The sequence below is a fragment of the Hypomesus transpacificus genome, chromosome 10 (genome assembly GCF_021917145.1).
Source record: "Hypomesus transpacificus isolate Combined female chromosome 10, fHypTra1, whole genome shotgun sequence".
Classification (NCBI taxonomy): domain Eukaryota; kingdom Metazoa; phylum Chordata; class Actinopteri; order Osmeriformes; family Osmeridae; genus Hypomesus; species Hypomesus transpacificus.
Genome location: NC_061069.1, coordinates 3,802,023 through 3,822,098, shown reverse-complemented (window position 1 = coordinate 3,822,098; position 20,076 = coordinate 3,802,023). Strand labels below are relative to the sequence as shown.

The following is a 20,076-nucleotide window of genomic DNA, read 5'->3' as shown; positions in this document are numbered from 1 at the left end:
ACAGAATAACCCACAAAGACGTTATTTTATACTGCACACAGAACTCAAAACACATATCCCCTTCCTTCTTGCTCTTGACATTCATGCAACTTATCCACATATTATGAAATACGAATAGTTGTAATATTTGTAGGCAAAATAGGAAAAAGCTTGCAATGCTAATGTATTTGGATTGAATGTGCTTCTGTTACAGAGAAGCTAAGGACTAAGACATGAAGAGGCAGAGGCCATGTGACAGAGCAGATGACTGCAGGGATTGGCTTAGTGCAGCTGTGACATCAGCAAGCCTCCCACTTCCTCCATCCATCCCTCCCTCCTCTCTACTCTCTCTCTCTCTCTCTCTCTCTCTCTCTCTCTCGCGGTCGGCCTCTCTCTCTCTCCCTCGCGCAGTCGTTTTCTCCTCTGCCTTTTCCTCAGCATCCCCCTCTCAGTGATGGCGTGTGTCGATGCTGCTCGGGCGTCCGGGGCCTAACGCGCACAAGGCCCTTCCCCCGATCCGCTGCAGCCTCCCTGGGCCCCGTGTCCCAGCCTGCCTGCCTGCCTCCACCCCCCCTCCCGCCCTGCGCTGGTGTCTGGAAGCTGGGCTCTAGGGGTGGAGGGAGCCGACGTTTCCGCTTCGCTGGGGGAGCCTCTTTGAACGAGCTATGCCCTACCCCGGCATCCTCTAACCCGTCGGACTCCTCCGAATCCGCTCTCCCACCGTCCGTGGGAGGGGGGGGGGGGGGGGGGCAGAGGAATGAAAAGCTGCAGTCATGATGGAAGGTAATCTCCTCCTCCACCTTCCTCCTCTTCGCTCCCTCTGCTGTGCTGTATGGAGCTCTGCTGGGGCTCTGTGATAATGGCTCATGCACCGCGTATGTTTCCCCCTCTCTAGCATGACGTGGCTTTCGTGTATGTATATTTGTGCGTGATGGGGTGGTGTGTGTGTGTGGGTGTGGGTGTGTGTGGATTGATTTGTAAGTAGCTGATTGAAGCTCTCTGTGGTGCGGCGGCACGAGGACGACATTCCGGGGAGGCCGTGTGTGCGTGTGTGCCTTAGTGTGTGTGTGTGTTTCTATAGTTCATCATAAATCTTGTGTCAAGGTTACACACGGCTGTGGTTCACTTTTAAACATGTGTGGGTGAAGTCTACAGGATCTGCGATGGTATCTGGGCCTCACCAGGTCGGTTACCACTTGACTGTAAGGTCCAAAACAGAACCTGCTCACGGACCACTGTCACACCTGATCAACAAACCTCACACATGATTTAAAAGGTTTTTACATGACTCTATGCATTGTATTAATTCTCCCAGTGAGCAAGGCCTTCATGGCGTATGATTACTATAATGCAAAGCAGTTGTCAATTATAGGCTTGTTTATGGGTTTGTGACCAAACTGTTCTGACAGAATGTGTGCAAAACAACAGCTTGAACATCAGCTCGAGTCCACTTCACATCACGGGGAGCTCTGCTTTGTTCCAGCTAGCTGCTAGAACATTCCTCTTATCTACTAACAAACAGTACTGTGTACATTTTTAGCCTCATAATGGATTTTTGATAATAAAAGCAGGGTGTCTACAGTCAAACTGTTGTTACAATCCATGTTCTGTATGAGATACCTTAATCAAAGGCAGACAGTGTATCATGGTTGTCGTGCTAGGTTAGGATGTAATCACCACCAGATCCCCATGTGCTGGATGAGGGACCTGACATCACTGGTATTGATCACTCTACTACTAGTAGCCTACCCTCCAAGACGGAGAACTTAAAGTTAACAGGATTAATTACAACAATCAGTGTTTAATTAGAGCCTCAGGGTTTGGTCAGTCAAACTTGATAATTGGGTTACGGAAACAACATTGTTTCAGTGCCATGTGGATGTCGTATTTTCATGTGCAGGGAGTCCTTGACATTTTGGAGAGATTTGATTAGATTCAACGTTGTTGTCACAGTGAACAGTACAAGTGTAGAGCCACAGAAATGCAAATAGCATTTAACCAGAAGTGCAGATAGTAAGAACATATAAACTGAGGTGTCAAGTGCTAAAGAAATGGCAACATTAAAGTCCAACAGTGCAACAACGAGATACACTGTGTGAGGTCACGAGTGCAGTGTAATGAAATGGGGCAACAACCAGATCTACTGAAGTAGAGATTGAATTGGAATTGAATTGAATGTGCAAAACAGTGTACTTCATTGAAATGGTTGTGCAAGGTTGTGTGAGAGTCTGAAGGTGTTCTCCTGAGTCATGGCTGGGAGGTGGGGAGGGGTGGAAGGTTAGAGGGTGGGCTCAACATTTGAAGGGTTTTCAGATGGACAGCTGAGGTAAATTAACCTGTTCCTGAACCTACTGGAGTGAAAGTGTAGCCTTCTAGTTACACTGCATTATGGGTACATGTGTTGTTTTGAGGGGACTGTTTTATTTTCCAGGCTTGCAGGACTCTAGATCTGTCTGTCTGACTTCTTTTCTCTATATTGTAGTATCTGGTAAATGGTCACCCAGATATAGGAGACAGTGGAGCGCGTGTAGTCTTTAGGAGGGAGAGGGACACATCACAGAATCCCCTCTACCAAGGGGCAGCGGCGCTGACCAATATCTCACAAGCTGTCATTAAGCTGGGAGATTGTCTGCATCATGGATCCCCAGTTCTGCTCCCCAGGGAAGTCATAGACAACATTTTGGAGATTTCACAACAGTGTGAGAAAGACCTCACGTCTCCCTTCTTCGGGAGAGTAATGGTTAATCCAGTACCCAGTCAACCTTTTGTAGGACTCACCAAGATGGCAGCAGGCATTCAAGGTCTAGGGGGGGCCTGGAGAGGGTCTAAGCTGGGAACACTCAGTAAACTGTGCCACTCTGGGTGTTGGTTTTTTCCCGTTGCCCTGATTACAGCGTGGTACGGAGCCAACTCACAGCCCCTGAGGGCTTTGGCATCCGTTTTGGCCCAGGGTTCCTACAGAAGCATCGCCCTCCAGTCTCCTAAAGGTGTTTTCGTGGATCCCTTCTTTCCAGTTCAGCATTTAATTACTTAATTTCTTTATCCTTGTGTATGGATTGTAGGCTATGCAGTGTTTATTTGGCAAATATTGCTACGATGATGATGATGGCGATTATGTTTGTTGTGGGCCCGGGTGGGTTCTCAGACTCTGTCTGTACATGGGTATGGCACATACAGGCTTCACTCTATACTCTATATATATATAGAGTATAGAGTGCAATTTCAATCTGTTCAAAAGAAACGTTTTCCACACGCTCTCATTCGTTCCTCTCTTCCCTCAATCTATCCGAATCCTTCCATCCTCCTTCTTGACGATGGAACCTCATGTTGTCCAAGCGTTACAGTTAACCCCCCTGTTTGTGATAGATCGGTCCCTCTTTCTAACTCAGTGTGTCTCCTGCTCTGTGCGATTGCTCGTTAGGACTGAAAAAACGGACGAGGAAGGCCTTTGGGTTACGGAGGAAGGAGAAGGACAGCGACCCCACGTGAGTGTGCTCGTGCGCTCCTCATTAATGCAGTTAGAGACTCTAGCGACTATCGAAACGCTGCATTATTTAACCTCCAAAAAGCATGTTTGGAAAAGACTGTCCCTAAAACTCAGTAACACCAAAGATCAGTTTTAAGGCAGTTCTATGGGCGTACTGTATGTGAAGCCCTCTGTGACATTGATTGTAAAAAGGGCTATACAAATACATTTAGATTTGATTTGACCAGTTTTAGGCTGTTGGCCTAACAGTTGATCTTGTTCCAAGCTGTTGGTGTTCTACTGATCTGTGCTCTGTCTCCTTACACAGCAGTTCACCTGGCAAAGAGGGAACTGTAAGTTCAACAAGAAATACTTAATGTCATGTATAAATATGTCACGATATTAACCATCTTTTCTTATGTTGGATAATCCTTTCCTGTATATAATTTTTTTCATCATAATGTCTAATATTTGTGGGATATACATTTCTATTGCTATTATAACTCTATCGTTGCTTTTTGACGTTATTTCTTTTATCGCAGAAGAAGACCAATGGGGCTGCCAACGGCTACAATGGCGAGATTGATTGGGGCCGATACGTAAGTGTGTCACCTAGTCTACCTTCACCTTCTGCTTGCTCCTAGATCAGGGCTGTCCAACCCTGTTTCTGGATACCTCATCTACTGTAGCCTGGTCCTGTAGGTCCTTTAGCCTGCAACACATTTCATGAGGTCTTCCCTCGCTGTGCAGAGGGAAGGATCGTTATGTAACGAGTCTTGGGAGAGGGACAGTTTGTCCCGTGTGAGTCAGAGGGAGTCGAACGGCGGCGCAGACTGTTGGCATGAGGAAAAGAAGTGTTTGGTTGTGCACATGACCAATGAGAATGAGTCCTTCTGTGTGTGTGCCCACCCACCCACCCCCCTCCCTCCCTCCCTCCCTGTCTCAGACTTCCCCAGATGTGGACGACGAGGGCTTCAGTCTTCGGCCGGGGGAAGAGGGAGAAGATATCCTTCCACAGTATAGGAGCCGGTCTTGGGACACTGCCCGCACTATTGACCTGTTTAACTGGGCGAAATGTTGGACGAGTGCTTCTCAGTGTTAAATAGGCCAAATCAATAGACCCTCATCTCTCTCTCTCTCTCTCTCTCTCTCTCTCTCTCTCTCTCTTGCTCTCTCTCTTGCTCTTTCTCTCTCTGGTACACATGGGATGGAAACTTGACTGCTGGATGCAACAGTGCCAGAGGATTAGGAGGTAGAATTGGACTCCACTTGAAGTCACCTCTAAAACTAACTCAAAGTCAGAAGGTATTTCTCTACATAGAACATAGAGCTAGAATGGCTGTCAGGGCAAAGGCTTAGCACATCAACCTGTGCTGCTGAAAGGTTTTGTGTTTGTGTAATCGGATCTGAGAACAGTCGTTAGAGACAGGGAGAGAGAACCTTAAGGTGGAGCAGTAAGGGATATCAGAGAGGACGTTGAGGTGTCTGTTACAGACGGCGCAGCGTGTTCGACAACCACACAGGTTCCAGTCCTTCTGTCATGTCCATGTTCTTAAAGTGTAGCTTGCCAAAGTACATCATCTCTTCACATCAAGGCAGGGCAAAGCTGGCGTCTTACGCCTCTGACAGAGATACCCTGCACATATCGAGCGCCTCATTGAGTAAACGTCGAGAGAAAAGTGGCTTGTCCTTGACCCGACCTCACCAGCTCCCAAAGGCAAGCAGTTCTTCTCCTCCAGCGACTCGGAGGACGAGGAGGACAGCAAGAAGAAGTTCAAGATCAAGATCAAGCCCCTGCCCTCGGACAGCGGCAGGTGCTCCGTCCCCTCCATGGACGAGCTGAAGGCCTCGGTGGGAGGCCTGGCTCTCTCCCCCTCGCTGGTGAGCACGCCCCGTCTGTCATCCCTCCCCACAAGGCGCCTGTCTAGCTCGTACGAGTGCAGCGTTTGGAGTCTCGAAGCTGTCGTCGTCCGTGGAACCCAGAAATCGGGCTCATATCTCATCGGTTCTCTCTCTCTTTTTCTCTCTTCTTTGCCTTTATGTCTGTCTGTCGCTGCCATGTTTTCCCCGGGTAGAGGAGAAGTCCGGTAAGTCCTTTTTTATTATCTTTTATCTCACTGGCCCAGATCTTGAGAGAGCGTTGCATGAAGTCGCTCCAATTTCCTACCTTGGTGGTTTAGAAATACCTCATTTGGGGGTGTTGCATTGTATATCTGTCCCCCTCTCTGCATGTTGTCCCATAGTCCCTCCATCATTCTGCATTCAGCCTTCACATCCTTCGAAACACTTCCAAAGAACCCCTTCGCTGTTCGAACTTTACTTTTTGTTCAAGCCTTACTTGAAACTGGCTTGTTACAAAATGCGCAGCTGTATCCGAGCTGTAGCAAACATAACACCTGTTTCCCAGACTAGTGATTTAGCTGTGTTCCAGCTGCAGGTTTTTAAAACTGTTTAAACCAGATTCCATGTGTGGTAAGACTGAGAAGGGGGAGCTGGCCAGGCTGATACTGTGAGGTGTTAAGTCTGTCGCTGCATCATATAGGCTTGTCCTCCCAGGAGTTAAATAAGGACGGGTTTGGTTTTTTGGGGGTCCATTTGACTGATCTGTCACTCACTCTCTGACCAGGTGTGTTCTCTCTTCCTTTTTGCTGGTCTCAGAGACGCAGTCCGGTGAGTCGCCCCCTGCTGGCTCCATGCAGAACTTGCCTTACCAGAGTGAAACATGCTTGGCTTTGCTTGTGTCTACACAGGTTGATAGGATGTATTTATGAATGTGTTTAATTTATGCCGAAAATATTTTCATTTGGTTTCAGGGACCGATAAAGAGACACCTGTCTTGTAAGTACACTATTTTGTGGCTATGTTCAGCTGTGCTTGGATACGTTGAGTTGCATTGTGACTTTGCCCAGTCTGATGTGTTTGCCTGAACGTTCTTCGCAGGTGAGGAGATCGCCAGACCCAGACGCTCGACTCCAACGCCAAGCCCCGCCCCCGAAACACCAAGGTCAGACCTCAGAGTACCTTCTATCAGGAACAAATGACTCCTTTGTAATATCCAGCTAGTTGAGAAATTGTTTATCAGTCCGATTCCAGATGGATTTATTTTCGAACTGATAACTATCATGCGGATATTTGTATGTTTACGTGTGTTTTATGTTTGAATCTCCCTTGTAGTGACAGAGTATCCCAGAATCCTTCAGCTTTCTTTGGTCCTCCTCCTGAGACTACGCACAGCATACAAAGATATGACGGTATGTCCCAGATGGAAATATATTTGTCTTTGCATGTGTGTGTGTGTGTGTGTGTCATCCATTCCTCCATTCATCGCCTGTCCCTGTGGTTTGTCCCATGGTAGTGGTCCCTAAGGAGTCATCGGAAGCATGGAGTGACTCCAGACCCCAGCCAGACTCCCCTCTGTCCAGGGGCTTTCCGACTGGAGGTAACTCAGGTTCACATGAAATAAAACAATCCCTTTTCATCCCATGGATACAGTTTGTGTCTGAATATACACCATTGACTTATGTAGGGGTGGGTGAACTTACAGCAGCTAAAACACCTCTCTTTGCAGCTCCTCCTCCACTTCCTCCCAAGAAAATCCCAAGTAGTCATGGGTACTCCTCGGAATCTTCTGGTAACTTATCAACCGATGCGCCTTGGCATTTATTTTGTGTGCTTCATGTTTTGAATGTAATTTTGATAAACCACCTTCCTGACTCCTCACAGCCGATCTACCCAATGGCAGAGCTCTCCGAAGCCCTGCCCCCATCTATCTCAACGTCCAATCACCGGCTTCCTACAGAGGCTCCCCGGTGCCTGACCTGGACGATGTGTTTGGCCCGGTGGACAACCTGCGAACCAATGAGGACAGAGCGTCACCCAGATGGGTCAGCTTCAGCGAGAGGCCGCCCCCTCCAGATGAACCTGCCCCTCCCCCGCCCCCCTCCTCCCCTCCACCAGACACCCCCTCCTCCGCATCCTCCCCCTGCCTCTCCCCTGGACCCCCGCCAGACGAGCCCCCTCCTTCCCCACCCGCGTTCTCCCCCTCCTCCTTGCCACCCTTCTCTCCCCCAGACTCGCCCCCCTCCATTGTCCTTGGACCACCTCCCAATGAGCCGGCGCCCCCCCTGCCTCCAGATTTCTCCCCGCCAGACTCCCTGCCCTCCTGCCTGGACCAGGAGCTGCAAGAACTGTACGCGGCTGACCTCGAGGCACTGGAGCTGTGTCAGTACATGTCCTCCCCTGCCCCCACCAGCCCCGTGCCTCCCCTGCCTTCAGAGCGCTCTCCCAGGGCAGGCGTCCCTCCACCCCTGGTCCTGGGGGCCACCGGGGGGAAGAGGACCCCGGAGGGAGCTTACCTGAGGGAGGAGCTGCCTGACTTCATGGCCTCGCCCAGGGAGCTAACCCCCGGCTTCCGGGGCACCCCCCCCCCCCCCTCCCTCCGCCAACCTACAGGTCTATCGTCTCCTCACCCGGACCCTACTCTGGCAGCGGTGAGAAACGCTACAGTCCATGTACGCTGCGCTGCACTAGCATTTTGGGACCCATGGAATCATGTCTGCCCTTCCTAGTTTGTAACAGGTCCTCTGTTATTTCCCCAGGCCCCTCCTCTCCAGCTCGTCCTGTCACGCCCCTCTCGGGTGGCAGTCCAGTCCCTCCTCCTCCCCCTCCAAGACCCTCCTCTCGGCCCAAACTGCCGCCTGGGAAACCCTTTGGTGACCTGGTATGGACCTTTCCTGAATCCCAACACACACAGGCTAGACACACAATGATCTGATTACAACTTTCTTGTGAGTTGTGAATTGTATTAAGTAAGTAAGTGTGCTGATTAAGCCAGGCCAGTTTTTTCTGCCACAGTTCTTGAGAGTGGCTTAGTCCTGGGTTTGTCACCGCAGTCAAATTCTCTCGGGGGTCGTGGGGGTCCTCTTGGCTTCCACAGACTCGGCCCTTCAGTCCTCCGGTCTCAGGCAGCCCCCCGCCCGTCGCCCCGCTGGCCAGGGCAGAGAGCTCCTCCTCCATCTCCTCTGTCACCTGTGTGAGCGCAGCCTCCACTCCCACTCTGGGGAGGGAGCTCAACTTATCCGCCACAGGTGAGAACACACACACAAACACACACACACACAGGTGCTGCTGTATCGACCTTTCAGCCTGCCTGATCACTTTGTGATGACCTTGAAACGTTGACGTGGTTCGTTTCGCCGATGACATGCCTAATGGCCCTCGTGGCAAATAACAACACGGCTCACAGACTAGCATTCATGTCATGCTTTCGAACGGGCCAATCCCATCGTGTCCATCACTCGTCTTTACCCCTCATTGGCCCAGCTTCACCTCCGCCATCACGTGATGGGCCTAAATGTCTGTTAACTCATCCTGCTGTCCTTCTCTCCCCCTGTCCATCCATCCATCTGTCCGTCTTGTGTCCCTCTGTCTGTCACCCCCCCCCCCCCCACCCACTGCACCCTCAGAGGGCCCGCACCCTTCCCTGGTATGGTTTGACCATGGCAGGTTTTATTTGTCCTTTGAAGGTGAGTCGCACCAGTGCACTTGCTCAACCTTGCATGACCCTGCCCCATGTTCCTGTCCTTCCGGTGTACATCGCTACCCTCGCCCCCCACGAGATACTCCCTAATTCCTGCCAATCATCAGAATTTCCTACATCCTCTCCATCTAGGTCCTTCCCATCTTCATACCTTCCTCACTCTAGGAAGTATGGCTTCTATGTGGACAAGATCCAGTAGCCAGGGATATTTGATGTAGGTGAGGTTGTTAATCCACTGTGTGTGTGTGTGTGTGTGTGTGAATGTGTGTTTGTGTGTGTGTTAGGGTGCTCCAGAGGACCCAGTCCGCTCACTATGGGATCCCAGGACACTCTGCCTGTGGCGGCTGCTTTCACAGAGACCATCAACGCTTATTTCAAAGGAGCTGACCCCAGCAGGTTCGACGGCATGCACCTTGCAGACAGAACACACTGACTGACTGAAACATAACACTTTGTAACACAACCCTTGGTAACGTAACACTTTGCATCACTTGTTCACGCAATACTTAGTCACATTTGCCAACATAACACAAAGTAACATAAGTTGACGTGAGTATGGAGACTGATGGCGTGTCCTCCCTCTTCCTACTGCAGGTGTGTGGTGAAGATCACCGGGGAGATGGTCCTCTCCTTCCCAGCAGGCATCACCAGACACTTTGCCAGCCACCCTTCTCAGCCCATCCTGACCTTTAGCGTTAGCAACTATAGCCGTCTTGAGCAGGTGCTACCCAATCCGCAACTACTGTGCTGGTAAGGGGGCCGTCACAGAACACACTGACTCACGTGGTCCTTGTCATGGCCAGGGTTTGATCTCACTCCTGACTGTGTTCTAGATGTAGGGTGCCATGTGTTAACTACGTGCTCTTATGTTTCTTCCCATTGGCACTTATGTACTTTTCACAATGTATGCTTCATGTTTTGGCTAGCCATGTTTTTGGGGCTATCTCGTTGTTTATGATCATTGACCTATGCACTTTTGTAAAGCTCTCTCTTGGAAGTCGCTTTGGATAAAAGCGTCTGTAAATGAATACATGTACATGTCTAGTCAATGTGTGTAGTGAGAGTGAGCCACAGTGTTTCTGTGATGGGAGTCAGGTGGCTGAGCGGTTAGGGAATCGGGCTAGTAATCAGAAGGTTTCCGATTCAATACCCGGCAGCACAAAATTATGTTCTGTCCTGGGGCAAGGCACTTCACCTTACTTGCCTCAGGGACTGTCCCTGTACCTACTGTAAGTCGCTCTGGATAAGAGCATCTGCTAAATGACTTAATGTAAATGTAGTGATGCCTGAAAAGGTGTCATGATTTCCAAAAAGTTTCCATGCTGACTACTTGATGACTTGACTATCACCCCAGTGATCTGAGCTTTGACTCCACTTTGATTATGTTGGATTATTCATGGTTATTCTTTTAGGATGTCATATGACTTGCTTTTGATGGTGTTATAGCGATACCACTATGCCAGATGTGGACACCAAGGAATTCTGGGTGAACATGCCAAACCTGATGAGTCATCTGAGGAGAGTGGCCGACCAGAAGCCTCAGGCCACCTACTACAACGTGGACATGATCAAGTACCAAGTGAGAGGATCACCATTGCATCATCATATTCATAAAAATGATAGTGCATCATGGGTTTATTTGGCACAGAACTTTTTCTTAGAAATGTCCCATTGTATCTTTCTCTTTTTATTTATTAAAAAGATTTGGCATCAAAAATCATTTTCATGGTACATAACAGACATGTCAAGAGGCAAAAAAAGCCTCTGGTGAAGATGGGATTGGGATTCATATGAATGTGATGACAGAACACAGTGGATTACACTATTACAGTCCTATATCAACAGTCCTACATCTGTCCCAGGTGTCATCAGATGGGATCCAGTCCACTCCTCTGAACGTGGCGGTGAGTTGGCGAGGTGACGCCACCAGCACTGACCTCAGGATAGACTACAAATACAACACTGAGGCCATGGCCACCCCCGCGCCGCTCCACGACATCCATTTCCTGGTTCCCGTGGACGGGGGAGTCGCCAAACTTCAAGCCATGATCCCCCCTGCCATCTGGTAAGTAAGGCTTCAGATCCTGGTGCGAGATGCTGATTGGTTCAAATGCTGCTTTAATAAGGATGTTGTACAAATTACAAACCAATCATCTGTTGGGAGATATTATCAGCCGAAACTGACTCTGACCTTATATATATATATATCTATATTGTAACCCCTATCTAGAACGGACCCCAAAAAATCGATACCAGTCTTGCTCTAGCACAAACATCATTGTTGGGGTTTTTAGAAATGCTTTCCTGGTCCCTCGTGACATTTCATGACTGGGTGTTATTCTCCTGCCACAGGAACCCGGAGCATCAGACCATGCTATGGAAGATCCCCAGCCTTTCCCAGCGGTCGGAAAATGGAGGCAAGTCTCATTCTCTTCCTTCTCAGTCCTCCCTTCTCTTGTTCTTCTGTTGTTCAGCTTTGTCAGCATCCCATCTTCATGCCTCATCCTTCATCTCAATCCCCCTCCAGGTGTGGGGGCCTTACTGGGGAGGTTCCAGTTGACGGATGGTCCTAGTAAACCTTCCCAGTTGGCGGTGCAGTTCACCAGTGAGGGCAGCACTCTCTCTGGCTGTGACATCCAGCTGGTGGGGACTGGCTATAGGCTTTCCCTCGTCAAGAAGAGGTTCGCCGCAGGTCAGTTCATATGCCAGAGTTAACGTAACACTTTGTGGGCTGCATCATTAAAACACTCCATAGAGCGTTGAACCACAGAAGACATGGGACTGAACCTGGGTAGCCGACTTTTTCTGCCTTCAAACATGCTCCAACGTTCCATTGTTCAACATGGTTTTGAATTTTTCTATGAGCAGAAAGAGACTGGCACTCAGGGTTTGAGAATCCAACAATTTGTTCACTGCAGTTCATCCTCTGAATGGCCTGACTGAGTTGTCTCTGCTTGTGGCCTTTGCAGGGAAGTATTTGGCCGACAATTAGTCCACACTGTTGTAAAAGAAGCTAAGATGGAACAATGGATTGTGAGAATAAGAGACGGGGAATGGATCGCACACTTAAAACATGGCATCAACAGAGAAACTTCTGGAACTTCTTTCACTTCTGTTATGATGATGCATGTTGGACTAAACAAATAGGATGTAGTCAACACTCCAGGGTATAATTTTACTGTAAAACACATTTTATTCAGTAGTGTCACTGCTGAGTTTATGCAAGTAGTACCAGTTTTTGTTGTTGCAGCCACTGGGTTTTAGAGGCAAATCACAAAGCACATTTAACTAAATTAGCATAGTTACTCATCCTTCATGATCCATACAGTGACCCAGCCTTATTTGAGAGAAGTTTATAAATAGAAAATAAAAAAAAATATTCCTAGCAGAAAAATGTGAATAAATACTGTAATTAATGTTACATTTGTCTAAATTGAGAATAAAGGTAACTCCTTTCCTGAGCCAAGTTAGTGTAACATTTTGATGGATGCCATCATTGAGCGTTTTTTCCATTTGATCTTGTTGACACATTCATCAACCAGCACCTGATGTAAGGTCACAACAAATTAGTGGTGTTTTCCCAATTACGGACAGAGTAAACAATATGGCTGCCTTTCTAGCAGGAACAAGGAGTTAATGTGTGTTGACTACTAGTACTACACAACAGGTTAATATGGCAGAATATGATAGAAACCTCCAATAACTGTTTATTGAGAATAGGCTACAATACCATGTGATGTATGTCCCCTTTGTTATTTAAATTTCTTGTTTTTCCACCATGTGGAGTAAATAGGTGTTTTATCATTTTCTAAAAGCAATATTTAAAATCGGTATGTAAAAATTGTAAATACAAAAGACGTTTCCTGATCTGATATATGTTTGGAAATATGAGTGTATGTGTATTGTTTAAGAATACATTGGTGTTGTTAGACCTTAAATAGAACATTGCAGCACTTTTTAGACAACAGTTCATGTTTTTTCGCGTGGAAATTACTGTGACATGTCCATGATTTAAAAAAATAAGTAAAATGGCGCATGTAATTTGCATCACTTAAACCGTTAATCATCATCACCCCACTTTATTCTGTACTCCAGTGCAAATCCGTTTCATTTTAGGATGTTAAGATAAAAACGATATGGAAAGCAAAATATTAAACATGAGTCATAGTCTGTGACAAGGCTATTCAGATCCAGGCCGGTAGTAGAGGAGTAGAGAACTACACTTGCTGTAAATTCCACGTTCTACATTGTGGTTGCACCTGAGAACTGACACTACCTTTAGCATGTTTCCCAAGTATTGCACCATAGACAGTCAACGTCATCCTCTCTTTCGTCATCCTCTCTTTCGTCATCTTCTCTAGGCTACACATGAACATTTTTATGGCATCAGTAATTGCTTCTTAAGCTTGGTGCCATCCACGCCATGTGTTTTGAACATTACATTTTATAGAATTTTTTTAAGCGTCCTGGTCGCATCGCAATAGACCAATTATTTGTTTGTAAACAATCGGGATGCGCGCGCACTGTGGCTGCAGAAAACTGGGAAAGGATAGCATTTGGAAAAACTGGCAAAAGGACCACACGGATAATACAAATAGTTAGATTTAAAAATACCAAAAGCGTCGAGGAGCACATGCCTTTAGGAGAGAAAGCGATTACCCAATGATCTGTCGCATCAGAATTTTGATTTGGGTCACGAAAGTCTTGAAATTTGAGTGAGAATGTCGCCCGGTACACACCGCATAGTCGAGCGGCAACCATGTCTTCACGTCATGTCACAAAGTTCATAATTTTACACTTTAACAGTCAATTCTACATTTAAAAAGTCGAGCAGGGCAGCTTTCAAGAGATATGGGAATTCTGCTTTTAGTCAGCTGGTCCGATTATTTTTCTGATTTGTTTAAACTGGCAATCTGAGTGAGACTACATCCCAGTTACACTGTATAGACGTTAGCCTCAGTCAGACTCGCTCACTGGCAGTGTGCACAATGTTGTATTTCACTCCATTCTACACCAGAAACGTCAGGGAGGACTGCCTAATGTAGATACGAGTCTGGTGAAGATAGCCAGAATCTATCGGATTTCTGTAACCTGTCTGTTTCATTCCTCATTTGCCTGAGAAAGCGACCTCCGTTAGCCAGGCTAGTTTTGCCCTATCACTTGGACAGGCTATTTATTTAAGGGTATTCAAGTCTTTTATTTGTCAGGTGCACAGAGCAACACAAGGTTAGACTGGGCACTGAAATTCTTAAGACAAGACAACGCAAGCACTTGGCATAACATAACATATAAGTACACAGAACAAATTTACATCTATGCTGAGCTTAGATAAGTGAACTTCCTAAATATACAGATAGCAATAAATAAACGACTATACTAACCCTAACACTAAAACTTCCTAAATTACAGATAACAATAAATAGTACGCTATACTAACCCTAATACACAAAATTTGCAAATTTACAGATCAGTGACTTTGTCAATGACCAAACAGGAGCCTGGTGGCGAGGTACAGTAGTGCAATGTTACTGAAGAGCAACCAGTAGCTGAAAGTGACAGTGTATAAGTGACTAGTGTGCAGTAAAAATGTCCATATCAGTGTCCATTGAGAAGCCTGATGACCCTTGGGTAGAAACTGTTGTCCAGTCTGCGTGTGCGCGACCGGATGCTGCGGTAACGCCTGCCAGAAGGCAACGGGGTAAAGAGACTGAAGGATGGGTGGGAACAGTCTCTTAGAATCCTGCTGGCTTTCCTAAGGCAACGTGTGTGGTAGGTGTCCTGTAGGGCTGGGAGCTTCCTGCCGATGATGAACTCAGCAGAACGGACCACACTTCGTAGGGCCTTGCGGTCCCGGTCTGTGCAGCTCCCATACCACACTGTGATACAACCAGTCAGAATGCTTTCTATAGTGCATCTGTAAAAGTTAGTAAGGATGACTGAGTCCATACCAAACTTCTTCAGTCTCCTCAGGAAGAAGAGGCGCTTACGGGCCGTTTTGACCACCTTGTCCGTGTGAACAGACCAGGTGAGGTCATTGCTGATGTTCACCCCGAGGAACTTGAAGCAGCTGACCTTCTCCACTTCCGATCCATTGATGAATAGGGGTGCATGCTCCTCCTCCTGCCGCCTCCTAAAGTCCACAATCATCTCCTTGGTCTTGCTGATGTTAAGAGAGAGGTTGTTGTCCTGACACCATGATGTCAGGGTGTCAACCTCCTCTCTGTAGGCTGACTCGTCACTGTCAGAGATGAGGCCCACGATGGTTGTGTCGTCAGCAAACTTAACGAGGAGGTTGGAGCTGTGCGTAGCCGCACAGTCGTGGGTGAACAAGGAGAACAGGAGAGGGCTGAGCACACAGCCCTGGGGGGTGCCTGTGTTGGTGATCAGTACAGATGAAGTGCGGTCACCGATTCTCACCACCTGTGGCCTCCCCGTCAGGAAGTGGAAGATCCACTTGCAGAGGGAGGTGCTTAGTCCCAGGTCCACAAGCTTGGAGACCAGTCTGGAGGGGATGATGGTGTTGAATGCAGAGCTGTAGTCAATGAACAGCATCCTCACATATGTATTCCCCTTGTCCAGGTGGGAGAGAGCGGTGTGCATGGTCAGAGCGATGGCATCGTCTGTAGACCTATTGGACCGGTATGCAAACTGCATAGGGTCCAGTGTGGGGGGCAGCGAGGAGCAGATGAATGATTTGACTAGCCGCTCGAAGCACTTCATGATGATAGAGGTCAGTGCTATTGGGCGATAGTCATTCAGACATGTGACCTTGGTGTTCTTGGGCACAGGGATGATGGTGGTCCTCTTGAAGCAGGTGGGGAGTACAGACAGGTTAAGGGAGAGGTTGAAGATGTCACTGAAGACCCCTGCCAGCTGGTCAGCGCAGCCCCTAAGGGCCCTACCTGATATGCCGTCTGGGCCAGGTGCCTTGCGAGGGTTGATCTTCTTAAAGCATAACCTCACCTCAGCTACAGTTAGTGTAGGCACACCACTGGCTTGGCCTTCAGGTAGCTCCACTGCAGGGGGTTCACTGTCCCTCTCAAAGCGAGCGTAGAAGGAGTTCAGCTCGTCTGGCAGTAGGACAGAAGACTGGGTCTCATTGTAGCCTCTCCCTTTGTAGTCTGTAAATCGGGGTGGTATCGGGGTCAAGTGACTTTTGTGCATAGACAAGTGAACGTAAATGTATTTGTCCAAAGGCCAAGAGCCTCAAAAAGTTAATATCAAGCCCTGCCATCCAGTGGCCAGAGATATATGATGACCTGAACGACACTCCAAGAGTAATAGAACGGGGAGAAGTTCTTCTTTTGCAACCCACATGCGCAGTTGAGTCTGCTTGACAGTTGTGTGACGTAGGGTGATAATTGGTCTATATTCACGTTATTTAAGTCATATGCCCTACTCGTTTTAGTAAAAGTACAAAATAAAGAAAAATAATAAATAAACAGCTGTTTGTTAATTTTTTTAATTTATTTTAAGCCTACTATAGGCTTACAATATAATTTCCCTTAATTTTGATCACACAAGCAGTAATTCATAATTGCAGCAATTTATATAGTGCTTAGCTACGTTAATTTGCCTTATGGATTTGCATATTCCAGTGACATAATTACATTCTTTCTGTACGTTCGTTTTATTTTTCTATAATAATACTGTTCTGTCTGTAATGTATTCATTGGACACTGCGCCGGACACTAAATATGCAAACATTTCATGTACATTTCCCATCCAAAGATTTTAAGAGTAATTATATTAAAAAAAATGAATATCATGTATTATCTGTTTTACTTGGTAATAAAGACCTGAAGAATATTGGGTATTGAATTGTGACTCAATTTGTTGTGCATTGCGGATTTATCTGCAGAGTGTGTATTACCTTAAGGAGGTTGTTGGAGTTTCGTTTCTACTGAGTTTTCATCGTGCTCACAAGCGGACTAGACGGATGTTTTAATGAATTTGGTGACAGGTCCCTTTAAAAATGTCCTAGTGCTTGAATGGAAAACTCCTCCCCTAAAGCTGAGTGTTGTCTAGACAACACGATACTCTGGGTGGCTACAATGTTTCCTGTTTGGTTCATAAAACTTGAAAGGTAAGAATGTAGATTTCCATTAGAATGGTTTGTTTTTCATTTGGAAATCTCTCCACTTGATATCAGAACGTTGGGAATTCGATACATTCTGTGCGCTTTATTTGTGGATAATGGACTGGACTTGCTCTTAAACACTGTTATCTGTTCAGTGTTGACAATGTGTAATTGATATTGGCTCAATAATTTTAGCTCAGCAAATAAAAAGCCACTTTTGCGTATATTATAGGTTAACTATAAACACACATTGTAATGTCAGTAGTCATAAAACCTACTAAATAAGTGATCAATCATGTCTGTTTACAGCTACAAACAAACATCATAGCTCAAACATTCCTAGAAAACCCAAATTCATTCTATGAAGAAAAGACTAAAAACCTAGAGTTAGTATGTCTGACCTGGCTAAGGAGAAAGCAGCTCGTCTCTTGAAGAAGAGAGCCAGCGTGTCTTCCCTTGGCAGCCATGAGGTAAAAGCCAAGGAAACAGCTGGTAGGACGAAGGAGTGAGTATTGCCTGCCAACCCAATTCATCATGTACAGTACTTATATGTATAATACTATGTAACGTAGGACATGACGCGGTCTATAGTGATGTTGTATTATGAATGCCATTTGTATTTAACAAATCTTGACTTCTAGCTCCTTAAGTACTGTATCTTACATGGATGAGCCAGGTCACCATGACGATAACCTTAGGCCTGCTGTTCAAATGGAAAACACTTACCAGATGGGTGAGCCGATCATTTCCTTCATACTTTAACCTGCACTTCCTGATAGACATATGGTAACCCGAGTGGTTCTTCAGTAATTGGCTGACCTCCTTTGTTTTTGTACTGTGGTTTAGGACCCTACCGGCGCTTCCCTGTCATCACTGTCAATGATATTCTGAAGGATGTACTCGCCAGCTACTTGCAAGAGGAGAAGTATGAGGCCGACCTATGCCGGCAAATGACAAAAACCATATCTGAGGTACATGATTCAACTCAGGAACACACATTGTAGCTCGAACACTGCTGTTAAGAATGCCATGTCTACCTATCCTTCTTAGGTGATTAAGGGCAGGGTGAAGGAACTGATGGTTCCTCGTTATAAGATCATCGTTCTCATCAGCATCGGACAGCTCGGTGACCAGAATGTGCGCATGGGCAGTCGCTGTCTGTGGGACTCGTCCAACGACACCTTCTCCTCACACACCTTCAAGAACAGCTCTCTCTTTGCCGTGGCCAATGTCTACGCTGTTTACTTTGAGTGAGTCACAATCACTGATAACTGCCATGGGCTTCAGATACACTGGGAAAGGCTTCATGCCCTTCTTTAACCTTAGATACTGGGTATCATAAATACGATACATTTTATGTGTTTATTGTCATGTTCAAAACATATCAGCATGCAGGTGATTTGGGTAGTTTCCTAGAGTCCTAATTGAGGCACCTTCTGATGAACTGGGTTAATGTGTCACTATACAGAGAGGCTCCACACATTGTTGTTTTGCTAGTACTGCAGCCAGAGTTGTTGTTTTTAGAAAGTATAAAGATAAGGTAGCCTAAAGAGAAGGGGAAAGGTGTGTACATGGAGTGTAACTTAGAATCTTTTTTTTTTCAAATATTTTTCAAATATTTATGACATCCAAAACGACCACATTTTAGAGGTGAATTATTGGCTTCATCTAGTCATTCTAATACTAAATGATGTTCATCTCAATGCTAGACCATTTTACATCCTAGCAACCTTATGACTGTTTAGAACTATCTTGTTTACCTGTGTGTATACTGTCATCATACTTTTATCTTGGAGGGTCATCTCTATTTGCACTAAAGTATGTTTGGTTTGTCAGCAACCATGCCTTGAGAAAGAAATAATGATTCTCACTGAGAAAATGTTGTCATTTGTTTAAGTTTGGGACTTGCTCCTTAAAATGAAAATAAAAAGAGATATCAGTACAGAATTGTATTGAGGATTTATTGTACATATGTTCTGTGAAGGAAAAGGCATTGCCACTGTCATGATGTTTTGCTGATTCATTGAAGCCATCCAAATATGGGAAAAAGTCTTATCCTCAACACAAGGCAGAGAGGTCACTCTTATTACAGCCATGTTGACAGCACAGCCTGATCAAGGATCCACTGAGGTCTCGTCTCCTCCTCTCTGCCATCCGGGTGCTCAGCCCATACTGGTCCACATTGCCTGGACAGCAGAAGTTAAAGTAGTCATTACAAAGATCAAAAGCTTGCAATCAAGTAAAATCCCCTTTTTGTTACGGTTTGAGTTCCCTCATTTAGTGGAACAGTCGTTAAATAATGTAACATTTGACAAGTAATACAGTTGGAGGTGGTATATTGCACCCCATGTGTAGGAACGGTGTAAGGTGTCCAGGTGTGGGTAAATACTGACCATCAGGTGAGTCCTCACCAGCAGGGAACCGTCTCCACCTGGAGCCCCCGCAGGTGTACACCACAGCCCTCAGCAGCTCCCGTCCGCACAGCCTCAGAGCCCTCACGCCTTCCTGGGGCTCAGCCCAGCCAACAGCCAGCACACACAGCAGCAGTAGAGGCAAGAGCAGGACTCTCATGGTGGCTTGGAGGTGCTATCAGAAAGATTCACTCAAATCTCACGCAGTCACTCCCTGGTTCTTCTGTTGTCTTCTGAAAAAACACCTGGACCTCTTTATGTAGCATCCCCCTGTTATGTCACACATCTCCAGAGGTCTCGGGAGTGATCCATGTCATTTCCGTGGCAGTGACGCGAATTCACTCTGGTGATCATCATTTGTATTTGACAGCGGATGAGATTTAGGTCGTTTAGGAGATATGTGAGAATCTAGCATTTAACATTCTCTTAAATGTTAAAGAGGAGGATTGCTGTTACTGCTTTTTCATGGGGTTTATTGCTGTACCGTAGCAAAGTGATTTCTAATGAGGGTTCTTGAGAGGTATCCAGTTACTTGACATCATGAAACAGATTAAGGCAATGGCTTTCCACATAGCAACATGACATGTGTGGCTGTATTTTG

The 20,076-nt window shown here is 46.5% G+C and overlaps 3 protein-coding genes across 3 annotated transcripts; 2 read left to right on the top strand and 1 right to left on the bottom strand.

Moving 5' to 3' along the window:
- The first annotated feature begins 362 nt into the window (after positions 1–362).
- On the top strand, positions 363–13,536 carry LOC124473072 (SH3-containing GRB2-like protein 3-interacting protein 1). The gene is given in 24 exon segments (XM_047028323.1): positions 363–762; positions 3,401–3,464; positions 3,774–3,798; positions 3,988–4,044; positions 4,392–4,449; positions 5,151–5,326; positions 5,521–5,532; positions 6,104–6,115; positions 6,259–6,283; positions 6,386–6,449; positions 6,620–6,696; positions 6,801–6,884; positions 7,014–7,076; positions 7,169–7,866; positions 7,869–7,935; positions 8,044–8,165; positions 8,382–8,532; positions 9,269–9,380; positions 9,579–9,734; positions 10,431–10,563; positions 10,847–11,049; positions 11,337–11,401; positions 11,512–11,676; positions 11,954–13,536. Coding segments are annotated over 24 exon segments (2,622 nt in total). The 5' UTR covers positions 363–752; the 3' UTR covers positions 11,977–13,536.
- A 2,744-nt stretch (positions 13,537–16,280) lies between these two features.
- dynlt5 (dynein light chain Tctex-type family member 5) lies at positions 16,281–18,998 on the top strand. Its single transcript, XM_047028356.1, has 5 exons — positions 16,281–17,070; positions 17,374–17,569; positions 17,706–17,797; positions 17,911–18,035; positions 18,115–18,998. The coding sequence occupies exons 2-5, from the start codon at positions 17,457–17,459 to the stop codon at positions 18,316–18,318; spliced, it is 534 nt and encodes a 177-aa protein (XP_046884312.1). The 5' UTR covers positions 16,281–17,070; positions 17,374–17,456; the 3' UTR covers positions 18,319–18,998.
- Positions 18,999–19,014: 16 nt separating this feature from the next.
- LOC124473099 (relaxin-3-like) lies at positions 19,015–19,955 on the bottom strand. The gene is made up of 2 exons (XM_047028361.1): positions 19,458–19,955; positions 19,015–19,250 (listed from the first exon to the last, which is right to left on the bottom strand). Exons 1-2 carry the CDS (start codon positions 19,633–19,635, stop codon positions 19,123–19,125), a joined length of 306 nt encoding a protein of 101 aa, XP_046884317.1. The 5' UTR covers positions 19,636–19,955; the 3' UTR covers positions 19,015–19,122.
- Positions 19,956–20,076: the final 121 nt, after the last annotated feature.

Bases quoted from the DNA above. Each gene is read 5' to 3' on its own strand.
- dynlt5 (XM_047028356.1), top strand. From the start codon at position 17,457: ATGTCTGACCTGGCTAAGGAGAAAGCAGCTCGTCTCTTGAAGAAGAGA. The intron at 17,798-17,910 runs GTGAGCCGATCA...ACTGTGGTTTAG, and splicing joins GGAAAACACTTACCAGATGG to GACCCTACCGGCGCTTCCCT. The intron at 18,036-18,114 runs GTACATGATTCA...TATCCTTCTTAG, and splicing joins TGACAAAAACCATATCTGAG to GTGATTAAGGGCAGGGTGAA.
- LOC124473099 (XM_047028361.1), bottom strand. From the start codon at position 19,635: ATGAGAGTCCTGCTCTTGCCTCTACTGCTGCTGTGTGTGCTGGCTGTT. The intron at 19,251-19,457 runs GTCAGTATTTAC...TCTGCTGTCCAG, and splicing joins TGGTGAGGACTCACCTGATG to GCAATGTGGACCAGTATGGG.